The 26,935-nt window shown below is 37.0% G+C and overlaps 1 protein-coding gene across 1 annotated transcript in view; it reads left to right on the forward strand.

Moving 5' to 3' along the window:
• The window catches only part of LOC306870996 (astrotactin-2-like), a gene marked incomplete at its 5' end in the record, with an annotated part of 500,403 nt that overhangs the window by 96,707 nt on the left and 376,761 nt on the right, over window positions 1–26,935 (forward strand). Inside the window, 1 exon segment of the mRNA XM_079418633.1 lies at window positions 5,907–6,094. Coding sequence (XP_079274759.1) covers window positions 5,907–6,094 — 188 coding nt within the window.

Consider the following 26,935-nt stretch of genomic DNA (forward strand, 5'->3'; position numbering starts at 1 on the left):
GGCGGCGGCGTCTCTTGCGCGGCTTCGTCCATCTCCTGGGTTCCCGGCGCTTCTGGGGGATTCGGCGGCCCGGCATCCTGGCCCGTCAGCCGCCTAACGGGTGCGGCGGTCCTCCTCGACGCTCCCTTCCTGGACCCACGAGGACACCAGCGTGCATGCACGGGGAAGAGACCGGTCTCCCGAGGAGAGGCGCGCTCGGCGTTTAAACGGTGGCGGTGATGAGGCTCTATTCACATCAGGTGCGCCTCATCACACGCCGCCAGCCCTGCGTGTTCAGCGCCCCTCCTCTCTCACACACCCACTCCCGTCGGGAGCCTGGTGAAGGGCGGTGAATACGGGACGGGGTGGTGATGATGGACAGGGGGGAGGCAGCCGACTCGTCACAATATATATATATATATATATATATATATATATATATATACACTGCCCTCCAAAAGTTTGGAAACGCCCTAGAAAAGTGGGGTTTTGGACCATATTGGCATGAATCCTTTTTAATTTGTGATAGTTTTGCACTGATAAGGGACAACACAAACTAAGAAAACATATTTTATTACATAAACAGTTATCCACCATTAGCAGCTATTACAGCTCTGCATAATCTGGGCATCCGAGCTGTCAGTTTATTCAAACATTGACTTTGAATTGGCAATCAATTGTTGAAGCTATAGTATTAAGGTGTGCTGACCCAAAATTCTTTTAAAATCCTGGGCCACGTTTAAACCAGTAACCAGGCATCACAGCTGGCAAAGGGACATGTCTGACTTTGGCATGGATATATTGCCATTATTACATTTATATTACTTCAATGTATTTGCACCAAAAAATTATAATAATTTATGCTGATATCGTCCAAAACCACACTTTGTCAGGGGTTTCCCTAACTTTTGGAGGGCAAAACATACACATATTTGGTCCTTTGTGACACATTTTGTCCGAAGTGCACTCTAGATTTTGTGATCTAACTTTGAGGACTTGAATGAACTGATAAACACTTGAAACTTGTCTGGTGTCAGAAAGTTAGAGGTACCGCTCTTTGGATTGAAGTCAGAGTCTCTATTTCAAGTAATGTCACCTTCAGTTTGAAGATGCCAAGAACCGTTAGAGAAATCAAAAGAGTGTCGTTATAAAGGGAACTCGTTTGCCTGCTGTTTGATGCTTGGAAAATCTGTTTGAAGTTGGAAAAATGGATGTCTTGGTCAGAATGTCATAATTCCAATGCATTTGATGTCAGAGTTTGCTACCAGAGCCTAAGGGCACACATGGAGTTTCAGGAAGAGTCAAAACCGCCACATCCATACAGAACCTTCATGAGGGATTGCACAGTATTGAAACACATGTATTATATTATATTATATACAAAAAACGGTAACACTTTCACATTTCGATAGTCCACTTTAGACATACTACTAACAGTAAGTAACTTTGCAACTATTATGTCAACTAGCAGTCATTAGAGTATTAGTAGACTGTCTGCTTAATAACTTCTAACACTTTATTTTGATGAGTCCACATACAACATACTGTCTATGGCTAAGTTCACACTGCGAGCCTTAGTGCTTAATTCCATTTTTTTATTTTTCACTTTTTTGTATAGCTGTTCACATTGTTGTTTTAAATGTGGCCAATATCAGATTTCCAGTGTGAACAAATCCTGGTTCTGAACTGACCCGTATGCACAAAAGAACGATGCAAACAGGGTTTCCAGGTTTTCACAACAAAATCTGCCAATTGTTTCTCAAAACTAGCCCAATCATGTTCAGGATGTAAATATTTCTTTAGTGGGGCCGCATTAACCCCTGAAGTTGAAAAACAACCCGCGGCAACAGTGGAAAAAGTAGCCCAATTCCACGGTGGAACTGTGGATTTGGCAACACTTGCGGAAGTAAACACAGAGGATATAAAGTAAGCTATTATGCATTTATTTATGGTGTGATCTGCTGCAGAGCCAGCAAAATTATGCGCAGGAAATATGAAAAAAAATTAAAGACAAGGATGTGATCCCTCATGATTTGCTTGTAGAGTTGCCACTGTAATACATATGAGTTCTGACACATCACTGTACTTCCACTGATTACCTTTTGCTACTGTCTTTATAACTTATGTAAATTCTTTTAAGTGTCTCCCGTCAGCGTGGAATTTTGACGAATGTCAATCTAGAGTGACGTAAAAGCCGCATGAAATCCGAAATGACTGTTCACACTGCGGTCGCATCTTGGAGACGTCTATTTGACATCTTCATTTACATCTGCATTTACATCATATCTGCAATACGTCTATAGGACGTTTCCTTTTAGATGTCAAATAGACATATATTAAATGTCTTTAAGATGTATATGATTTAGAATGTATGTAAAACTGACATCTGAAAGATGCCTGTCAGACGTTTGTAGACAGCAGATGCTTTCCAGATCAAGAGATCTTTAACAGACATCTTGCAGACGTACGTGTGCTATCTGTGATGACATGTATCGTATTTAGTACCACATATGGAAGTGGCACAAATCGGAATTGAAAAGATCAGATTCCATGCAGTTTGTGCTGGTCACACTGTCATGACAAAAACAGATCCGAGTCACATGTAAGCATTTGACTTTTGAGATTTGGGCCACATTTGCCTGCAGTGTGAACGTAGCCTATGAGAAACTTTGCAAGTATATGTCAACTTATTCTACAAACCCTAAACCAGGGGTGTCAAACTCAGTTCCTGGAAGGCTGCAACCCTGCAGAGTTTAGTTCCAACCCTGCTCCAACTCACATTCCATGTAGTTCAAATAAGCCTTAATGACTCGATTAGCTGGATCAGGTGTGTTTAATTAGGGTTGCATCTAAACTGTGCAGGGCTGTGGCCCTCCAGGAACTGAGTTTGACACCCCTGCCCTATATAGTATATAAAATGAGATTCCATGTTATTCTGTATGTGTAAAGAATGTCTTATTTTTTGTTTAATTTGTTGTCAATCCATTTAATTTAATGAGGTAGTCCTTTTAAAAATTAAAATGATCTTATCATGTAGTACCCTCATGCTAACCTCCATGTATATTACTTTCTAGAGATAAATACAATGATTTTTAGAAAAATAATCAATCTCTGTGAGTCCATATTTGATGCTTTAAAAAAAAAAAACACACACAGCAATTGTGACAGTAATTTATATGAGCCCAGTGGAGGAATAGATATCTACTAAAGACATCTTCACAACATCTCTCTCGTTTTTGAAGCATTAACTTTAAAGGTCCCTTCTTCTAGCATTATATGGTCTCACATAGATGGATTAATTTTCAAAAAATCTTTATAGATAGTGTTTATCTGAAGAAAAAAGTCTTATGGGACAGTATAAGAACGAATAAATGATCAGATCATTTAGATTTTTGGGAAGAGTATCCCTTTAAAACATCCTTTTCTGCCAAGCAAAGTCATCACATACCTTCTCCAAATTGTCTGTTTTCTCCTGCCAGGATTAAGACATTTAGAGAAAAATAACTGTGATTAGTTATAGAACAACAAAAAAACACATTAATGATCAATATCTTTAGCATAATTTTCACACATGCACTTTGTATTATATTAAAGGAACTAACCTCATATGTGTACGTATTGCTTTGGAATCACCTTTCGTATGTCCTCAAATGCATATTAATCCAGCAGGCACGGGTCTGCGATATGATGATGCAGATAAAAACAACTCAGTTAATTCATGAACAACAGCAGATAAAACCTAACTGACCATAAATACAGTATATACATAAAAGACTGTAAGTACTTACTATCGTGATGTGATAACATCTCCAAACTGTTGTGCAAAGTTGTCACAAAAATCTCTTTCCTAAAAAAAGACAAGGATAGCAATTATTAACTGGATTGAAGGAAAACAAAAGCATGGATAAATAAATAAAACATTAAAATATATACACATATATTCAATTAAAGAATACTCCATGAATTAATCTTTCGAAGCTACAAAAGTTATTTAGTAAAGGACAGTTATTTATTAAAGAGTTAGTTTCTCTTTATCTTTTGTTTGATTAACATTAATAACATTCCACAGCAGGTTTATTTAGGCTGCTGTCACTTTAAGAAGAAATAATCTAACATACTGATCCACATCTGTTAGATGTGGATCAGTAGACAATTGGTTAGACACAACCAACCGTGTTTATGTGAATACTAAGAAAGATTGGTATTTTACATATCTGTGTGTTTATTTCATTTCATTCAAATGCCGCGAAACAGAAAACATTTCTGAACTTGAATGCTGACAGGCATCAACACGAGCGTCGAGCTCAGTTTTCTTTCCGTGCACTTTTAAAGAATCAATCAAGCACGTCCCGTTCTTTAATCTCCATTCATCCGTGCTTCATCACTCTAACTTGTCAGTAATTCAAACACTGAATACTGCGCTATATTTACCAGGTGCGACATAGACAACATAACAAAATGTATATTGACAGATTATATTCGACAAAACACGTGCACTGATCCATTAACTTTGACTTTAATATCATATAATCAAGTTCCTTAACATTAAACTCAAACTTATTTGTTTAAATACTCACCAGTTTTATTGTTTATCAGTAAGTAGGGCTCGCTGCATCCTGCGGTGGACATCCAACCCCGCCCACATCCAAGTGTGACATCATATTGGTAGGTTTAGGGGTGGGATTAGGGATCAGGGCGTGGAGATGGGTAGGTTTAGGTAAATGTAAGGTGGGAGGAGTTGGATCTGGATGGGCTGCAGCGAGACGCTCCTCTTTATCAGCCGAGGTCTTCCACAAAACAAGATGCCCGTTGATCAGAAAATTCTGAATCCAGACCCTGATGACGTCAGTGGTCACATGGCTTGCACAGCACTCAAACAAATCATGTAACCTTAACTAGGGACATTTGAGTAACTAGGACTTTTAGCACAAATAGTAAGATTTAATAGATCTACATCCGTACGGTAAACAAACAATATCACTTTATGTAAATTCAACAAAAAGAATTGAGTTAGCACGTTTGTTAGATTTTACAGTGTGGTCATGAGTTTGGAATAATTATGATTTTTTTATAATGTTTTTTAAAGAAGTTTCTTCTGCTCATCAAGGCTATATTTATACATACAAAATACAGTAAAACCAGGAGTATTGTGAAATATGATTAGAATTCAAAATTAATATTTTCTATGTGAATATGAGTTAAAATTTAATTTACTGCTGCAATAAAAGCTGATTTTTCAGCATCATTTCTCCAGTCCTCAGTGTCACATGATCTTTCAGAAATCATTCTAATATGCTGATTTGCTTTTCAAGAAACATTTCTGATTATTATCAATGTTCAAAACAATTGTACTGATTTTTTTTTATACTGTGCATGATTCACAAGTTTGAAATAAGTAGAAAAATATAATAATAATAATATAATTCTTTTGAAATTAATATTTATCAAATAGTCCTGAAAAAAGTATCAGTTTCCACAAATATATCAAGAACCAAAAGCTGCTTTCAACCATGATAATAAAAAGTATTATTATTAATTGATCATTAATGATTGGGCACCAAATCAGCACTTTAGAATGATTTATATTAAAATGGAATATGGTTATTTTAAATTGTACTGTTTCACATTATTATTATTATTATTATTATTATTATTATTATTATTATCAAATAATATGCAGCCTTGGTGAGTGAAAGAGACTTCTTTCAGAACCATAGAAAAACCTTAATTATTCCAAACTTGTGACCAGTGGTGTTTATAACACTATGACTCCATACAGTCTCAAAAACATTCAACATACATCAACATTTTATCAGGCCTGTTTTTACCATCATGATTTTATTTTATTTTTTTGCACATTGTAACATGATTTTCATGACAGTTAAATCCAGCCTGCAGCTGACCCCTGTTTTGTCTGTGCATTGTAGAGATGTCGGGGATGGGGCTGGACATCTCACAGGTGCACTGGAAACAGCAGTGGCTGGAGAACGGGACGCTGTACTTCCACGTGTCCATGAGCAGCTCCGAGCAGCAGTCGCAGGTCACGCAGCCCACCGTCCGAGAACCACCACGTGTCTTGCACGAACACATGCACCTGCTGCACATCTCCGTCATGGTGAGTACTGAACATACACACATCTGTACAAAAATCACAAATCATCTGGCTCTGGAACTTCAGTTGCTTTCGCTGGGTGCAGATCTCTGACTGCATGTAGACTTCGCATAGAAATTCAATGGATTCATCATGCACCGGTGCTCTGCAAGACCATTGCTCTTAGACTAGACTATGAATGAGAGCAGAACCCTGAAAGCAACAGTTCTCAAAAAAAAAAAAAAAAGGATAAAACACGCTTAAATATTCCCAGGAATTTTGATTATTTTATTTTATAGTAAAATCAATGCATGTATGCATTAAATAAATAAAAAATAAATAAGGCAGCGGCTATTTGCACTAAGTGTAAATAGCATATTTTTTTAGTGATAGATTCTATTTACACTAAGTGCAAATAGCAATGGATTCTATTTACACCAAGTGAAAATAGCAGTATTTTTTAACGATATGCTATTTACACTAAGTGCACATAGCTATAGATTCTATTTACACTATGTTAAAGTGATTTTCTGCGATTTATACTACTTATTGCAAATAGTGGCAATTATCTGAACCTCAATATTGTAGTACATTATAAAACAGTATGCAACAATAACATATTGAGTGTAAATTATAGTTTTAATTCAAAATATAGCTGCAAACAGCAATGACAGGGCCAAGCACATCAGCGGCAAAATGAGGAGCTAAGCATAGTATGGAGCATCAGACCAACTGCAGAAATTAGTAATTGAAGCCATTTAGGATTATTTTAGTCAAAATGGCTGAAAAATCATAAATAAGCCTCTAGTAATATGATTTATTGGCTTATCACATTTGATCAACATGTGGCACCGTTATCAAATTGATGTGGTGTGTTCTGTGTGAGGTGACAATGGCACACATAAAGTTTGGTGTCAGTATGCCAAAGCATTGCAGAGATACTGCCTCAAGTGTAATTTTGGCATCATGCCTCAAATTCGTTGTTGTGGTATGTGAAAACTGTTTTCTCTATTAACACAAAATCCTTTTGTCAGCATGGTCTGAAGATGATATGATTCGATTTTGGTGAAAATTGGACCAATGGTCTAGGAGGAGTTCGAAAAAGTAGGTTAACAGGAAGTTTGGCTGACTACGGCAACATTGGTATCACTGTTCTCAGCATGACCCAAGGAATCTATTAATGCCAGTCTCATTACAACAGGCAGAAAAAATTCACAGAAAGCTATTAGCATTTATTTAAAATTTCATTCTAACCACCAAAAGGCACAATCCCACCAAATTTTTTTCTGTGTCTTTAGTGTGTGCCCATACATATGTGTGTCAAATTTGGTGAAAATATCTCATTTTGTTTTGGAGTTATAGACATATTTGTGTGTAAGTAGGGGGAAAACGACTGACTGTTGACTTTGTTTGCATTTTTGTGCCACTTAGTATCAAAATTTTGGCAATTGGGCATTAACATTTAGCTGGGACGCTATGTTTATTAATTTCCTAAGGTGGTTTCGTTTCGATCGGAGTAACGATTTCAAAGATATTGGCAAATGTTTTTTAAGCGCTAAAATGCAACGTAGCACAAACCATAAGGCAAAACCTGTCAAATTTGGTATAGCTGGACTCGGCAAGGATTCAGAAGTCTGAAAAGGTGACTCCTGTGAAAATAAGTCAACCCCACCCAAAGTTATAAGCATTTGAATATTTGATTGTATCACTTGGTGGCACTGCCTCAAAACGTATCAGGCTCTTTCAGGGCATTGTGCTGATGACCCATACCAAGTTTCGTAATGATACGTTAATGCGTTCATAAAAATATAGCATTTTACTACAAGATTCAACATGGCCGACGCCCAAAATGCTGTGATTTTAGTTTAAACCACTAAGAAGTTATAAGCAAAAATAGCCATTTTTCGTATCTCCTGACCACTAGGTGGCACTGCGTCAAAACACTTCAGGTAGCCTCAGGTCATGCTTGTTATAACACACCAAGTTTGGTCTCAATATGCCAAATCGCTGCAGAGATCCATTTTTGTGTTTTTCATAGAATTTGTTCGCTCATTATTTGAAAAATGCTAGGCGAATCATCTTGAATTCCATAACTTTTTGCCAGCATTGTCTGAAGATGACCTGAGCCAATTTTGGTGAAAATCGGACGAACCGTCTAGGACGAGTTCGAAAAAGTAGGTTTTACGAACAATTGAAAGTAGCGAAAAAACTAAACCTTACGATTTTTGAATTTTGGACTTCATCCAACTCGGCTTGAGTCAAGGATTTAGAGTAAAAAATAATTTTCATTTTGAGGCTTACGGTTCAAAAGTTATTAGCATAAACATGAGTGAAACTTTGGACAAGTGGTGGCGCTAGTTTGAGAGTTTGAGTTAGATACTCCAAATTTCCTGTGGTTAGTATTGAGACTCTCTTCTATCAATGTGCTAAATTTTACAACTTTCCCGCAATCGGTTTCTATGGGCTGCCATAGACTCCCACAGACTTCCATAGAACGCTAATGGATACAATAGGTGCCTACACACCTTCGGTGCTTGGCCCCTAGTTATTAAATGGATGCCACGTTATTGGGACAATAAAGCCCTCCCTACACCTACCCTAACCTTACCCGATACTTTTATTTTCAACTTTTTGATTATTTCTTTCATTTTTATTGAAAATAAATGCCTTTCTAATGTGATATGAGATTTGAAAAGGGAGAAAACAAGTTCGGCAAAAGGTGGGCTCGAACTCAGGTTGATCGTGTCAGAAAGCATGCACTTTACCATCTACGCCACTGAAACTGATACTAAATAAGAGTCTTTTTTTAGTGTCGACTAACCAAATCACACGTTAGTGGGTTAGTGTAGATAGCCTTTGCCAACAAGGCGGGCTATTTGCGCTTAGTGTACTACGAATATATATATATATATTACCACAAAACAGTTTGTTTGTTTATTTATTTATTTGTTTGTTTATGTATTTGTTTACTTATTCCTCAAATCATTGTTGAACACAACTGGCTGTCTGAAAAATAATTTGCAATCTAGAAAAGGGTTTGCAATGCTGTTGCCGCATCTCTTTCTGCTGCTCCACAGTGTCACAGTGGATATTTGTAATTTAATTGTAATAAGTTTGGCAACTACTTGTTTAAAAATTACTGTGATAGTACAGCAACTACACTGTAAAAAAATCTTTTGTTGACTTAACTCATTATTTTTTGTTATCTTTTTGCATGGGTTTTTTTAAGTTAAACTAACTTATTTGATAAAGTATACCTGACAAATATGGAAAGGTGTACCTGACAAGTTATAAAGTACAATTAACTGATTTTATTTAGTTAAGTAAACTTCGAATTTAAGTTCAGCCAACTAAAGTTAAGTTTTCTAAACTACATCCAATAAGTTCAGCCAACTAAAGTTAAGTTTTCTAAACTACATCCAATAAGTTCAGCCAACTAAAGTTAAGTTATCTAAACTACATCCAATAAGTTCAGCCAACTAAAGTTAAGTTATCTAAACTACATCCAATAAGTTCAGCCAACTAAAGTTAAGTTTTCTAAACTACATCCAATAAGTTCAGCCAACTAAAGTTAAGTTATCTAAACTACATCCAATAAGTTCAGCCAACTAAAGTTAAGTTATCTAAACTACATCCAATAAGTTCAGCCAACTAAAGTTAAGTTATCTAAACTACATCCAATAAGTTCAGCCAACTAAAGTTAAGTTATCTAAACTACATCCAATAAGTTCAGCCAACTAAAGTTAAGTTATCTAAACTACATCCAATAAGTTCAGCCAACTAAAGTTAAGTTTTCTAAACTACATCCAATAAGTTCAGCCAACTAAAGTTAAGTTTTCTAAACTACATCCAATAAGTTCAGCCAACTAAAGTTAAGTTATCTAAACTACATCCAATAAGTTCAGCCAACTAAAGTTAAGTTATCTAAACTACATCCAATAAGTTCAGCCAACTAAAGTTAAGTTTTCTAAACTACATCCAATAAGTTCAGCCAACTAAAGTTAAGTTATCTAAACTACATCCAATAAGTTCAGCCAACTAAAGTTAAGTTATCTAAACTACATCCAATAAGTTCAGCCAACTAAAGTTAAGTTTTCTAAACTACATCCAATAAGTTCAGCCAACTAAAGTTAAGTTATCTAAACTACATCCAATAAGTTCAGCCAACTAAAGTTAAGTTATCTAAACTACATCCAATAAGTTCAGCCAACTAAAGTTAAGTTATCTAAACTACATCCAATAAGTTCAGCCAACTAAAGTTAAGTTATCTAAACTACATCCAATAAGTTCAGCCAACTAAAGTTAAGTTATCTAAACTACATCCAATAAGTTCAGCCAACTAAAGTGGTGTTTTGAAACTTTAAAACCTGCAGCAGTACCAAATAATAAATTACTACTCGAACATTAATTTGTATAATACATTTGATTTAAAAAATTGATGGCAAATTAATGATCACTGATACAATTTTCAATACAAAATGTATTGCAATGAATGCCTTAGTTATCAATTATCCATGCTCTCAAGCTTCAACAAATTCATCAATTGACCTCAACACTCTAAAATGTCACTCTCCCGCAACATACAATATATAAACATCCTGTTCACAACATTTCTTTCAAAAAGAAACTCTGAAAAGCATTAACACATTAAAAAAACTATGAATTGGTTTCGTAACACTTTAATCTCAACTAAGAAGATGCTTTAACAAATTCATCAATTAAATTGAACATTACTTGTAAAAAAAAAAAAAATGCCAAAAGTTAAAAGCACTTCACCGCATTAGTTTGTTTTTCAGTCCATGAACTTTTGCGGAGCAGTTTTCCGCATCAATCTTCATGACGATCCGCTGGATCACTTCAAAGGTGTATCGCAGCTCTTTTGGATAGTTGATATTTAAAGCGTAAAGCAGTCCAAACAATGTGACGAAGGCATTTGGAATGTCTTGGAGATCCACAATGACAATCTCCCCCTCCAGTATCACAGCCATATTCACAACATCGTCTGAGAAGGCACAATCTTGTCTGGTGTCCTCGCTCACTGACAAGATGCCCACCTTAACACTCTGTACAACATCAATATTGTCAGTCGGCTGAAAAAAAAGAGAGAGAGAGAGAGAGAGATTAAAGATTCAGCGGTGGACTAGAACTTTCATTACCACATTAAACATACATTACCAAAATGTAAATGTTGTATTTTTTATAGTCTATGCCAATAAAATGTTTGTCTATGCCAATCTAATTTTTCTAGAATGATTTTCCAAATAGAGCTATTCAAGTAATCTGATGAAAATTCTTGTACTTTTTATAAAACAAAAATCACAGAAAAATGTCAAAAGGAGGTGTGCACTATGCACAATCAGCTGTGTTTTTAAATTCAGAATAAGGGTATGTTTACATGACAATGATGTACTAAAAACAGACAACAACGTTGTAAAAATGTTCCCCATTCACATGGATCTGCGAAAACGACAGTAGTTGGCGATGTCACTTCATCAAAAAACACCTTGTGAAAAAATAATATGCACACGTGAGCATTGTTCACTTCAGTTTTTGAGTAAACAGCCCTTAAGTTTTAGAATAGAAGTTATTGATAAATGATTATTTGTTTGTGAAAATGTTGGTATGCAGATTTCATACACAAATTCATTTGTACATATACTTATCGAATGAGATCCAGTTTGCTTGGTACTTTTTTTGGTCTTGTTTGACAGCGAAATAATTCAGAACAATTCAACAATTCACAATTAAAATTGATGATTCACAATTAATGATTCGATTCTGCATTTTTAATATAGGGAAATTAGTTTAGATGTACTGATAAGTAGTGTTGTTTTTGGCGGCCTGTTTTAATTTTAGTTTTAGTCTAGTCTTTGTGTCAAGCTGTCGTTTTAGTTTTTATTAGTTTGTCACGTTCATACTCTTTTTAGTCTAGTCAAGTTTTAGTCGACGAAAACTGATGACATTTTAGTCTAGTTTTAGTCAATGAAAATTGTATTTTAGTCTCTTTTTAGTAATGCAATTCTATTTAACCCAGTATTTCAAACAAGGTTACTTTATTATATTTAGGGCTGTGACAGTTTTTTTTTACCACCGCGGTGGTAATGGACCAACTACCGGCGGTGGTTGGGGGGGTTGTTTAAAAAAATAAAAAATATTTTATATTTCCACACAAAGACGCGTGATATAGCCTACCACTCAGCACTTTGAGAGGGATGTGGGACACATCTCTTTTCTGATATCTTCATATTTTCTACTTGATGTCAATTGGTCTGAAGAGCGAATTTTATCTTCCACAAGGACAAGATATTTAGGCTATGTTATGTTTGAGATTGCGCTGCCAGAGAAAGTGGAACTAAAAATCACCCGCGCGTGTGAAGCGTGCTTTACAAATAAACTTGACGCGCCTTACCATGTCTAATAACAAGCACAAACTGTGTTAAAAAGAATTTGACATGCAAGTACAAATGTAGGCTATCTGTACAGCGTTTTTCTACTTTACCACAGTAAAGAATATGAATATAATAGGCCTAATTAAAAGCGAACCCATGAAGAAACGTTTATAATCCCCTTAGAAAATGAGTGAGATGTGAGTGAAGATTTTTGAAAAGAAACAAGAGATTCCATGCAGGGATGAGTCACGATTTGTGAATATTCGATTAGTTTATTTAATTATAGAATATGGAATAGTTGTGCGATTATTCTCTAAAATAAAATCTGCATGTTCTAGTGTTGATGCGGTGGTGACGCATTCATGTAACCAGAGGGTGACGCTGTCAATAACCCACATAACAGCTGTCACATAAAACCGGCAAAAGTAATGATTATGAATATGTCAAATATATCAATGAGACATTTTAATGGAATAACTAATGGAATAATATTGTTAAATTCACTGATAATCGGGTGACTAGATCGCAAACCAGAATTTAAAGCCGACAAAGCTGGGTTCAAGCACAACTCTCTCATTCGTCGTGACGTTATAACATTTTGTCTCGTCTCGTTTTGGTCAACAAAAATGTAGAGACATTTTAACATAGTTTTTACGTTGTAAACCACATTTAGTCTCGTTTTTATTCGTCAACAATATTGCATTATACATTTATTTTAGTCATCGTCACATGACCAGCATTTACGTAGCGTCTTGTCTCGTTTCGTCAGGTGATAAAGGTTCGTTGACGACTATATTTCGTCATAATTTTCATTGACGAAAGCAACACTACTGATCAGTCACATGAAAAATAGTAAAACCAACATGAAAAATAATTGTGATAAAATCGTGAATCGTTATAGTCCTGAAAATAATCGTGCTGTGATATTTTTGCTATATCGCCTACCCCTAAGTTGAAAGAAAATATGATACAGCAATACAATACATTTTAAAAGGCATAATTAAGCATAAAATAACTGAAGGAAACAACTAAAAATAAGCCAAACAATGTTTCATATTCTTATGGCTTCAATGAAAATACAGGCATCTACAGTGCGTGCAGAATTATTAGGCACATTGATTTTCTGATCATATTTTATTCCCAGGCACATTTTGCCAATTCCAAACCATATTAATCTTAATAACTACTATTAATTTTGTATTTAATCATTTATAAGTGATATGTAATTGTTCATGAAGGCTGGAAATGAAAAAAGCCTTGTGTCTTCTAACATGTGTCTTTTCTTCTCCACCTGTTTTTGCCTGACCCTGCTGACCTGATGAGCATTTCACTGTCCAATGGTCATGCCTTAACTGCAATCTCTAGTATATCATTAGTATTGTATCCTTCTCATGTGCATTTAATAATTTTTTGACTTTTCAGTCTTCGTTAAATGTCTTTTTTGGCTTATTTTATTATCTGTAAAAGAAAACGTGCCTAATAATTCTGCACACCTGAATTAAAGGCTTTTTTCATTTCCAGCATTCATGAACAATTACATATCACTTATAAATGATTAAATACAAAGTTAATAGTAGTTATTAAGATTAATATGGTTTGGAATTGGCAAAATGTGCCTGGGAATAAAATATGATCAGAAAATCAACGTGCCTAATAATTCTGCACACACTGTATAATCGGTATCACCAAAATATAAAAAGTACTAAATAAAAGCATCACTATCATACTAAAGTGATATTGGTGCATCCTTATTCCAGTGTTAATAGGAAAAAAGTACTCAAGTTTTTGCCTCACAAACTCTGAAGAAGTTTTCTGGATTCTCCCTCATGTAGTATGGAAGGCCCAAAATAACTGCTCCCCTCTTCTTCTGGTTAGAACTCTGCAAAAAAAAGTGTTTTTTTTTTTCTTCTTTTTAATAGAACAAAAAGAACTGAAGTCCACTGTTAAAAGTACTGGATCGATAATTATAGTAATAACGTTAAAACCTTAAGGATACCCATTCCTACTCATCTTCGGAAAAATCATTCTTTATCATATTGCATGAGAACTGTTACTTACTGTGAACAACTAAGTTATTTAAATAAACAATTAAAAGTGCCACAGAAGTACCTTGAAACATGCAGCATTATTTAGTGTTTACACAGTTAGACAAAGTAGGGTTGATTGAGCAGCTCAAATTCCATTTTAGTTGTATGATCAAAATTATGTCTAATTAATTGAATTCATAAAAACAGCTTAAATGCAGAAGATCTTATGATTTTATTTTATTTTTTGTTGAAATTCCTGTGTATTTTAATTTTTCTGGTAATCAAATGGAGGCATAAAACATTTATTTTTAAACCAAATGAAAATTAAACAAACCCTTTTAAAATGCTGTTAAATGAATTGAAGTTTTTTTTTAATTAATTTAAACGTTATTAATAATAATTAAGTATTTTTTATATAGTTTCATCTATATTAAAGCTGTATTTTGTTGTTTTATTAATATCAATGACAAAAAAACTATATATATATATATATATATATATAAGGGGTGTAACGGTTCACAAAATTCACGGTTCGGTACGATACGATACACTTGTGTCACGGTCCGGTACGTTTTTGATACAGCAAAAAGAAAGAAATGCCAGAAATTTCCTTGATTTAATTTTTTTAAATTCTTTTTTTTATTAAAACTAACATCGTAAAGTATGATATATTTTTACTTTCAGCAATTCTAGAGCTATAATTGACTCTTCTTAGGAGCATATAAAACAAAAAAGCTCCTTGGAAAAAATGAAATGTAATATTGTAGTAGTTATAAACAAAGGTTTATTTTAGTTCAGATTGACATTTGAGGGCAGCAATTGTATTCATAATGTCAAAATAAAACCGACGTAATGTTACTTGAAGGCATTATGCCTACTATTCCTGCCAAACTTCCATGGTTGAAGTTAGTGTTTCTACAGTAAATCCATGGTGAATGTTGCTGATCTGTGGACACTGGATAGTTCATTCATGGCACAGTGTTTCTTCCTGGTTTCCGCGCGCTGTTTGATCCGTTAATAACGGAGAAATGTGAATGTTTCTCACTAGATCTCGCAGCGATGTTATTACTTCTGTGGCGAATTCAAATGCTTTCTTTACTGGATCTCTTATTAGCACTGTGTAGTAACAGTGTCGCATGATCACGATCGGCTCGCGCTGCACTGGTCCAAACTGATAAACGGTCCTTCAACCACACAATAACGAGCAGTTTCGTTCCGGCTGCATTACGTTTGCCATTTGATGTTGGGCAATGTTGTGGTCGCGCCGCGGCGTCTCTTACATTATGAGCGCGCTTACCACGCGCAACACGCCTACATTTGAAATAACGGCGTTATAACCAACGAACCGTTCGGTTTGAAAATGCCTACCGAAAACCGAACCGAAAGCCTCGTACCGAACGGTTCAATACAAATATCGTTACACCCCTAATATATATATATATATATATATATATATATATATAAAATATTAAGTGTGTGCTGTCACTTAAAGACTGACTGCACGGTCCGAAAAAAACTGACAAACATCCGTCTCTTTCTCAACTGTTCACATATGACATAAACAAGAGAATAATTGTCGAGACGGCCATTTAGACAGGTATTTTGACAATTTTGTGTTTATGTGTCCGTTCAAGGGCAAGGAAACGTGAAAGAGGAATCAATTCTGTATTCGAGAGCTGTCTGACACAGACAGCGCCTCTCTCTGCGCTTCGAGCGTGTGTGGCTGTGCGCACAGATAACACGCAAGTCCCGTTTTACAGATCTTCTTCCACGATTAAAATTTTTGAATGTGTAAATTGGCAAGACAATACACATCCAAATGATAAACTTTCAATCACTGATGGTTAAATTTAGCAGTTAATCCGCGAATCACATGCGTGCCGAACCGAATCTAATGCGATCTGTTCCACCCCTGAATATCATTGGCAGAAATGTAAAAATGCAGGATTAAGATCACGTGAGGTGTTGAATCGAGATTGCGATCTTTTAACGATTAATCGTGCAGCTCTACTATAGGAACTATGAAAAGGTTCCTCCTGTGCGAAAGCCCCTAATGTGAGACGGCAGAGGCTGAAAAAACACTGCAAGTGTCACACGTAGCTACTTCAGTATGTGCAGTAAACACAACTGCATGTCTGCGACATTTATTCACACAGAACATGCAGGATGTATATTTAAAGAGTCTTTTTGCGGTTTTGATTTAAGTGACTGGCCTACTTTTGATTTATTCATCTAAATATTGACAAATTCTGTGACATTCCATGCAATACAGTAAATTTTTTTTTTATTAATATATTTTGTGATTCCATCTGTGTTTTGCGCATAACAGAAATCATAGGGCCCAACTAACAAAATGAGAAATCATTGTTTTTACCAGCGGGATTTTTTGCAACACTAGCAAATAATATAATTTTTCTGATGCAAATTTCTTTGAAAGCTAATAACAAATTAGTTTTGCTGTATAAATTAAATTGGACTTGCCTGTTCATCCAGACACTTCAACATATTCAGAAGTTCTGGAACTTCATTGCTTCGCTTGGTGTATAATTGCAGGAGCCTGGGTAGGTGCTTGTCAAGCACTTAGAAGAATGCTCTTTTTAAATCAATGGAGACAAGCCTACAGAATTCAAGAGCAACCTGCAAGCAAAAAAAAAGAAAAATACTTTATAAAAAATCCCACTTACTTAAACTAAACATTAAAAGGGACCTATTATGCAAAATTCACTTTTTATAAGGCATTTAAACACAGATGTGTCCACAGTGTGTAAACAACCAGACTATAATGATAAAAATCCACCCACCCCCTTTTTTAGAATCCCCATAAATCATAACAGTCTCTCAAAACAAGCGATTCCAGATTTCTCCCTATGTTAACGTCATCGTAGGGAAAAGCCCTGGCCACTGGTGAAAATCTCTGCCTAATTAGCAGTCTGCCATTGTTATTGTCACTGGAGCAGTGCAGGGATAGATGACATCGGTATTGGAGTACAGCTGTCCTGCACGGTTTAGCTCCACCCCTAGTCAAACACACCTGAATGTCTTAAGAATAACTACAGCTACGCAAAGGAAAGTGAGTTGGGTCGGAGCTAAACTCTGCATGACAGCAGCGATCAGGATCGACCATCCCTGAACTTGTGGTATGTCTCAGCTACAGTATGTAAACATTATAACTGATTTGTTGATGCCTGTAATAATAAACATTAGAGTCTCCATTAGGGATGTTGTTTCAATCCTTTATGAATTTCTTTCTTCTGCTGAGCATAAAGGGAGATATTTAGAAGAATATCAGTAACCAGAAAGTTTCTGGTCTCATTGACTTCCATAGTAGGAAAAAAATATATACGTTACTATGGAAGTCAATGGGACCAGAAACTGTCTGGTTACTGATATTCTTCTAAATATCTTTCCTTTTTAAACGATTCACATGATGAATTTAGAAAGATTGTTTAAATGTGTTCTCAAATTACAAATGACTCAAACATGCATCACTAAAACAAGCAGTGTGTCAATCACAACCATTTCCAGTATTACTAAAAACAGTAACATTTAAAATTACAGATATATTTAAGCTACTTTTACCCACATCAATTCAAATTGATAGTCATTTAAGAATTTCCAGAGATTGCTGCGAAAACTCACCTGTATCTGGTCCTCTGCTAACCTAACAGTTAATGTTAGTGACTGAGGTAAAAAATCCGGACTGAGGTAAAAAAACTTGACGGAACCTGCGAGTCAGCACGAGAAAGTACAATGAGTGAATCTTCTTTGTGCAGAAATACACTCAATAATCTTACATTCGTGACAACATCATGTGTAATTCGCCTTATTATCAAGATTTCTTAAAACTAACATGAACAAAAGCGCGATGAAATGGCGCGAGGACGGCAAGATCCAAACTCTGAATAGTAATGAAAACCGTGACATTTCAAACCACAGACGTATTCATTGTTATTTCTATCACCCATATCGATTCAATTTGACAGTTGAGTTACTTTTTTAATTCAAAGATTGTGGTGAAAACTCACCTATATCTGGCGCTCTGCAAATGAGAAGTGACTGAGGTAACAAAAATCCGGTTTGGTCCGGTTGGTGCACGAGCCGCTTTCAATCAGCTTGACTGAAGTGAACAGAAGGAAGTACAATCAGCGAATCATCTAACGTTATGTGCAAAACACCCTGACTCGAAATGGATAATATAATTATGAAAACTGCTTTTACTAATGGTCATTTGCACTTATGAATTTAATGTATGATTTATTGTCAGAAATGACGGATTTGTTAACAATATTTAGACTGTGACTATAACAAAAATTTAATTGTGTGCTTTACAAGTCTTTAATATATTTTTAGATAACACAATAGGCTACTATAAAACGCTTATTACGAACTAAAAAGTTGCAACAATCCACTTTCACAATATAAATTGTCACACTTACTCACTCTTCTGTGAAGTGAAGACACGTGTAAGGTCCAACAATCATCCAGTTTCCGCAGGCTTCTCTCGAAAATTCTCAGAGAAAAAAAATGATTCAGCGAATCATCTAGAGCGAATCATTTTCATGAATCGCTCAAATCCGCCCATGATGGATTGAAATCTGACCATGAATAAAACAGCTAGACAAATTTTTGGTGTAATTTAATTAATCTGTGCTCATAATTGTAAATAACAGTGATGTTTTTAATGTACACACTAAAATAAAATACACTGTAAATAATTTATATATACCACAGTAGTGATAACTACAAGACAACCATTGACATTGGCTTGAGAAAACCTGAGCAGAAAGTTTGAAATAGTTGTAATGTCTTGAAGTTTGAAGATTTTGTTTAAAGCGGTTTAGGGTTTAAGACCATGCAGTCTACCAGACAGCAAGATGGATATATAAATTAAGTTTAGTTTAGTGCTATTAAAGAATTAGATTATAATTGAAGTAAATCCTGCAAATTGAGTGCAGTTGTTTCAACTTACATTTATAAGTTCAAATAACAATTATACTTGTTAATTCAACTGAAAATCTAGTGTAGTTGTTTAAACATACATTTTTGAGTTAAAATAACAATTTTACTCGTTCATTCAACTTTCAGTCTAGTTGAGGACAAGAAAACTTAAAACTTCTTGTTGTCTGGACAATCTAGTTATCTCTACACACAAAATTAAGTTGAAATAACTAAATTGCAAAAATATTTTTTACAGTGTACTAGCCAGGAAAATACTGTAAATTTACACTCAATTTTTACAGAGCACTCAAAACAGCTTCCACAAGCTTTCCATGAGCAGAAGAGAGAGGAGAAAAATAAAGACAAGCAGTTCAATATTCGTTATTGCATCAGAACCAAACCACAGTTCCCACTTGGCAAAATAAATAAACATCATTCTCTCCTATTCTGCATTTTCAGTCAGAAAGCATTCTCTCTTTCCTCACAGATGTGTGTATGCAGTCCATACATTGTCAACCCTAATAAGTTCAAGACATTCTATGCTATGCAGGTCTCAATGCTCACATCCATAGGGCAAGAGGGTCACTGAATGCTTTGATGAGTATGAAAACGATGTGAATCAGTTGTTATGGCCCTTGCATTCACCAGATCTCAACTCAACTGAACACTTGCGAGAGACTTTGGACTGATGTGTTAGACAACGATCTCCAACACTGTAAAAAAATAATCATAATCATCCAAATGATCACGCTGACATATATTTCAAGTCATGCTAGCATATTTTTTCCATTGCTTTAACTCATCAAAATAATTAAACCAAATTCAACTTCAACCAACTTTTTGCAAGTTAGAGGGTTATTATTGTTAACTAAAAAGTTATAAAGTTCTAAATATAACTGTGTATAATATAAATATGTTTGCAATAAATTTAACAAAAACACACAATAAAATTACTAAAACTAAAATAAAAATGAAAACAGAAAACTAACTCAAAGTTATAATAGATGAGTAAAATGACTTATTGCTAATTTTTTAAGAAAAAGAAATAAAGCAGCAACAGATCTTAAGATTTTAAGTTGAAGTCTAATAATGAAAATAACAACAGTAGTAATAACATTATATCTATGGATATAATTAGACACTTTTTGGTGAGTTCATTATGTAATATATTTCTTAATTACATTTTGAACTTTTGAATTTTGAGAATTTGATCATTTCTATCTATCTATCTGTCCATCCGTCCGTCCGTCCGTCCGTCATGAATTTTAAGGTTAATTTTCTATAACCACACAACTTTATGGTAGTTTGATTCAGCTATTTCAAAAAGTCACACAGCCTACCACAGCAAAAGACATATTAAACATGATAAAAATTACATATTTTACCAAATAACTATTTTTGTACAAACTCTGAAAATCATTTGTATATAAAATGAAAAGAACAGGAGAAAGTACACAGCCTTATGGTGAACCTATAGAAATCTTTAACGTGTCTGATAAGACCCCATTAACTCTAACCTTTTGTTTCCTATCTGTTAAAAAATTCATAATCCATAAAACTAAACCATGGTTAAAATTAAACTGACTAATAAGTTTTTGCCCTAAAATAGGTTGCAAAAAATTACATGCAGACGAAAAGTCCACAAACAAAAGACGCACAAAGGCTCCACTATTTTCCAGATGTTCAGGCTGGAAATAAAAATAAAAATCAGTATTGTAGTATTTGCTGTAGTCGTTGAACTTCTTCAGTGGAGTTCAAGAGTCAGGTGCAAAAGAAGTCCCTGAACAATAATAAGCATCTACAAGACATCATCTCCAGTGGAGTGTGTTTTCCAGAAGACATTTCACACACACCTTCACATTTATCCTCAATCTGTCTCCAGAGTTACACTCACTGACTGACATCATTCAGACACAGGAGAACAGAACTGGAGCGGCTAAAAATTAGCATCCATCCTCTTCATGAAAACAAGGTGTATCTGTCTATGTGTTTGCGAGCGGCCAGAGGAGCGCTGGCATTTTCAATGAGCATCATTAACTGTAATTCTGTCAAGGCAGTGACAGATTGAAGGTGTTGAGCTGTGCTCTTCCGCCAGCGAGCTGTCGCTCAGCCTCTGTTCACACTCACTTGTTTGTTATCTCAGGTTTGATCCGCCGTTCAGAAGATGAGAGATGACTGAGGTGGATGATTTAGGTTACGCTTTTGCAGTATGGCCGTATTTATCAAAACTGATGGTCAGTAAATATTTACAGCCTACAATAATGGCACATGTGTAGTTTTTGTTGTTGCCGTTGTTGTCATTGTCATGCACACTGTTGAGAATGTTTTGTTCGCTACAATTTCGCAATTAATTTTTTTTTAAAGCAGTTTCTGTGCTGCTAGCGTCATCTTCCGGATTTACAAAAATAAAACATGTTGTCTTTGCGAAAGCCCCTTTCAGGCATCACGCCTCCCCAAACTCAAACATCATAAACACAGCAATGACGGCTCTGCAAATGTGAAGACATTTCTTCTTTGAATTGTGAGTTTATGTTGTACACGTCTCCATTTACAGTATAACAAAGTTTTATTTTATTTTTTATTTCATTTTATTTTTATCCTCTGGTGGAAACAAGCTTCCATAATTTAATGTGTATTTGCAAGTAAAAAAAAAAAAAAAAAAAAGAAAAATCTTACTGATGACACACTTTTCAACAATAGTGAATTCCTGAATTGACTGTAATATTATTATTATTATTATTATTATTTATTAATGTATTTATTTATTTAATTATTTACTTGCTTATTTACTTACTTATTTTAATTTGGCATTTATTTGTGCAATTTGTATTTTTTTATTAATAAGGATTGTTGTCCCCAATACTGATGTCATAACATATTTTGGAAAACAGTTCCAGTTTTTTTTTCTTCCCTGAAAATGTGTATATTGTAAGAAATAACAGGAAAACTGATCACAGAACAAATTTATTTTAATGCTTTCACCTCATGATCTGAGAACAGCTTTAATACAGTAGATGTGATTATCAGTTAATATGTGACTGCTATCTAGTCAGATCTATTAGTAAGGCCCAGGCTTAAGCAACTTTCTATCTCTGTCTCTCTCTCTCTCTTTCTCTAAATACATGCATACATACAAACATGTAATTTCTGATCACACAATATCAGAAATCCCCTAGAAGGTAAGGTTGTTATCAGATGTTTGTTATAGGGCATGTGATTTTTTGGGGTGTCTTGAATATGAGCAGTGCATCATTAAATCAGGAGATGATCTTGGCATTATGCAGTGCTGTCTCCACTGAAGGTCATATTCCAGCAGAACATTGACCTTAAGCTTGAAAATACCTAGAGATGGCTGAATAACAAACACTGGAGTGCTCAGAAGTGGCCCGATTTATATCCCATTGAATATCAATGGAGAGATCAGAAAACAGCAGTAGGTGGAGGGCACCCTTCAAATCACAATTTGCAAAAGAGTGGACCAAACTGCCAGTAGAGAGGTTTACAATTGTCATCGGTGGCCATAGAAAACTCTTTACTGTGGTTGTATTTTCCAAAATATGTGCTACCAAAATATTCAATATTTTCCAGGCAGTTTTAGGATTTCAGTGGGTAATAAGCTGAGCAATTCCAGGCCTTTGCTTTGGTCCGCTGCAAACCAAAAAAAAAACCACATCTGTGTGTCATACAAAGCATTGATTTAAAAGATTAACAAAGATTTTGTTGTTTTTTTTTCCCATGGAAACATACATTGCATCACTTGCTCACCAATGGATCCTCTGCAGTGAATGGGTGCCGTCAGAATGAGAGTCCAGACAAAAAAAAACCAAACAAAAAAAACCACAATAATCCACAAGTAATCCACACCACCCCAGTCCATCAATTAATGTCTTGTGAGACCAAAAGCTGTGTATTTGTAAGAAACAAATCCATCATTAAGACTTTTTTAAAACTTCAAACCATTGCTTCCAGCTAAAATACGAATCCTAAATAAATAAATCAGCTTCCTCCAGTGAAAAAGTCAATCTCCTGTTGTCTCTCACATCAATATCCACCCACATATTTGTTTAGAACAGTTTTGGGCTGTTGTCTCTTTAAAACGGTGCTTGATCTGTGCATATTTCGCTCCTGGTTCAGACCAGACAACTTTTTGATTGGAGAAACAAATATTATATGGACGCTTATTTTAGACGGTATGAAGTAAAAAAAAAAAAAAAAAACATCTTGGCTTCACAAGAAGCTAATTGATGGAATGGACTGGTGTGGATTATGTATGCATTATTGGGATGTTTATATCAGCTGTTTGGACTCTCATTCTGACGGCACCCATTCACTGCAGAGGATCCATTGTTGAGCAAGGGATGGAATGCTACATTTCTTCAAATCTGTTCCAATGAACAAACAAACTCATCTACATCTTTGCTGGCCTGGTGGTGAGGACATTTTTTTTTTTTTTTTATTTTTATGTTTGTGTGATCAAGTACATTAAACAAAACAGTTCCAAAAGACAGTGCATGTTAGTTGGAAAAGTCAAACATACTTTTGGCCATGACTATAGAAATGGTCCAACCAAAGCAATCGCTGATCATTTATCATCAAAGTTAGTCTTCTTAGTCCAACATACTGTACACTGCACTATAGAGACAAATAAATAAATATATATATTTATATATATATATATATATATATATATTCATATATATTGGTTTGTTTGTTATTTTGTGAGTGTGTCATCAAGTAGCCAGGTATACAGGAGAATAAATAATGTCTCCCTGAGTCAAATGTTGCTACAAATGGACAGTGCAAGGCAAAAGCAATTTAAACTGCACCAAAATATAAAATATTGTAATAAGTGGGCAAGTAAAGACAGCACACTAATGCTATCTAATGAGTTTGGCTTTTGTAGTATTTCCAGTGATGGCAGTGACATTTGTGCTCAAGTTCGAGCTCTCCTTCAAAATTAGCCTTTTTTATGCTGCTGTGCTTTTACTGTGAAGATGCAAAAGCTACTCTTCTTGAAATGCTTTGATCTACATATTCTCATTATATTTTCAGTGTTGTGTAAATATTTGATATTCTCATCTCATCGTGGTCATTGATTTCTCTAACAGCAGCTCCAGCATTATTAGCAAAGCACACAGTAAAAGCAGTGTGCTGCGTAAAACTACAAATCTGCTTCAAGTTTTCTTTGATCAGCTCATTTTATGAACCATTCAGGCTAAAGGGCAGCCATGAAAGAATGAAAGACTTCAGCTTTCATACGCTATATTGATTTCTGTGTAGCACAGAGTGAATCACTCGCAGATGTTTGTTACTCCAGTGAGCAGCTAATAAAGTCCAATTTATGAGACCCTACAAGCCCCGTTACCTTTAATAGTCCTGTGGATGATCGTACTGCATGAAAATATCCTAAAAAAAAAACTGTCTGTTTTATTTGTGCAGTGCATGTACAGTTCTGATAGCCTCTTGCAGTTGACCAATAATATATAATGGTTGCATTTCATAGAAAGACCAAAGAAGCTAAATTGCAGGACACAAAACTACGTTAACAGTAGTTTGATTTGATAAGTTAAATATATATATGATAGTTAAAGATATATATGATTATTGCCCCCCCCCACATTTTAACTGATGGCATATTGTTACACAAGATTTACACAAGATTTCTATATTGAATAAATGCTGTTCTTTTAAAATTTTAAGTTCCTTGAAAAATATTAGGATAAACAAACAATCAAATAAATACATGAATAAAATAAATAAGGCAGCACAACATTGATAATATATCTGTCACGTTCCCTCTCGGGATACAAGGAGCGCGGAGACGTGGAAGTAACAATAATCCGTTTATTGTTGATACAAAGAGACGAGGAGCATGGGGAGAGACGAACATCACTGACGTTAGACCGGACACAGGGGCTAGGAAACACAGGGCTTATAAACACAGGGAAATCAACGAGGAAGAACAGAAACAGGTGAGGGCTAATCAAACGCAGGGCTGGGGACACATGAACTACTAGTTAAACTAATCAACAGGAACGAGGATGGCCAAATAGAGACACGAGAGGAGGGGAAACACAAGACAAGGACTGACATTACGCCCCCCTCCGGAAGGCGTGTCCTCACGCCTAACACCATCCAATGGGGAGGGGGGGTGGGCGCTCTGGAGGCCTCCAGGGCGGTGCCCGTTCCAGGGGCCATGGCGGGTCAGGGGACTCGGGAGGCCATGGAGGGTCAGGAGACTCGAGAGGCCAGGGCGGATCTGGAGACTCAGGAGGCCAGGGCGGATCTGGAGACTCGGGAGGCCAGGGCGGATCTGGAGACTCGGGGGGCCAGGGCGGGTCAGGGGACTCGGGAGGCCAGGGCGGATCTGGAGACTCGGGAAGCCACGGCCTATTTTTCTCGGGTCGTGTGGCCTTGGCCCTTGGCCCGGCCACACAGGCTGTGACCCTCTTACCCCCCCCCAAAATTTTCTTGGGGAAGCTCCCCCTGGGAGCCACAGAGGAGCGGGCTCTGTCGGGCGCTCTTGCAGCGCGGACTCTGTCGGGCGCTCTTGCAGCGCGGACTCTGTCGGGCGCTCTTGCAGCGCGGACTCTGTCGGGCGCTCTTGCAGCGCGGGGCTGGACGGAACCAGCGGGAACTCAGGAGGGCTGGACGGAACCAGCGGGAACTCAGGAGGGCACGTGCGTGGAGCCGGCACTTGGGGGCGCTCGGGAAGCGCGGACACTTGGGGGCGCTCTTGCAGCGCGGGGCTGGACGGAACCAGCGGGAACTCAGGAGGGCTGGACGGAACCAGCGGGAACTCAGGAGGGCACGTGCGTGGAGCCGGCACTTGGGGGCGCTCGGGAAGCGCGGACACTTGGGGGCGCTCTTGCAGCGCGGGGCTGGACGGAACCAGCGGGAACTCAGGAGGGCTGGACAGAACCAGCGGGAACTCAGGAGGGCTGGACGGAACCAGCGGGAACTCAGGAGGGCTGGACGGAACCAGCGGGAACTCAGGAGGGCTGGACGGAACCAGCGGGAACTCAGGAGGGCTGGACGGAACCAGCGGGAACTCAGGAGGGCTGGACGAAACCAGCGGGAACTCAGGAGGGCACGTGCGTGGAGCCGGCGCGGGAGGGCACGTGCGTGGAGCCGGCACGGGAGGGCACGTGCGTGGAGCCGGCACGGGAGGGCACGTGCGTGGAGCCGGCACGTGGGGGCGCTCGGGAGGAGCTGTGCTGGTTGGGACCAGCGGAGACGCAGGAATCCACCTGCGAGGAGCAGGCACTGGAGGGCGCTCTGGAAGCGCGAGTTCGCGGGGGCGCTCCGGAAGCGCGAGCGGCGGGCTCGGCGGAGCCGCTGACGACGGCGGGCTAGCTCCGACTCGGGCCCGGAAGTCTCCCAGACACCGGTATATCCCCAGCCTCCAGGTCAATCCTGTGGTGTCTGGGAGGTCCATGGGGTAGTTGCAACAGGCCCCGAGCCGGAACAGGTGGAGGATGGCCGCGTCATGGAGCTCTGAACTCCGCGCG

This window comes from Barbus barbus (genome assembly GCF_936440315.1).
Source record: "Barbus barbus genome assembly, chromosome: 6".
In the NCBI taxonomy this organism is placed as follows: Eukaryota; Metazoa; Chordata; class Actinopteri; order Cypriniformes; family Cyprinidae; genus Barbus; species Barbus barbus.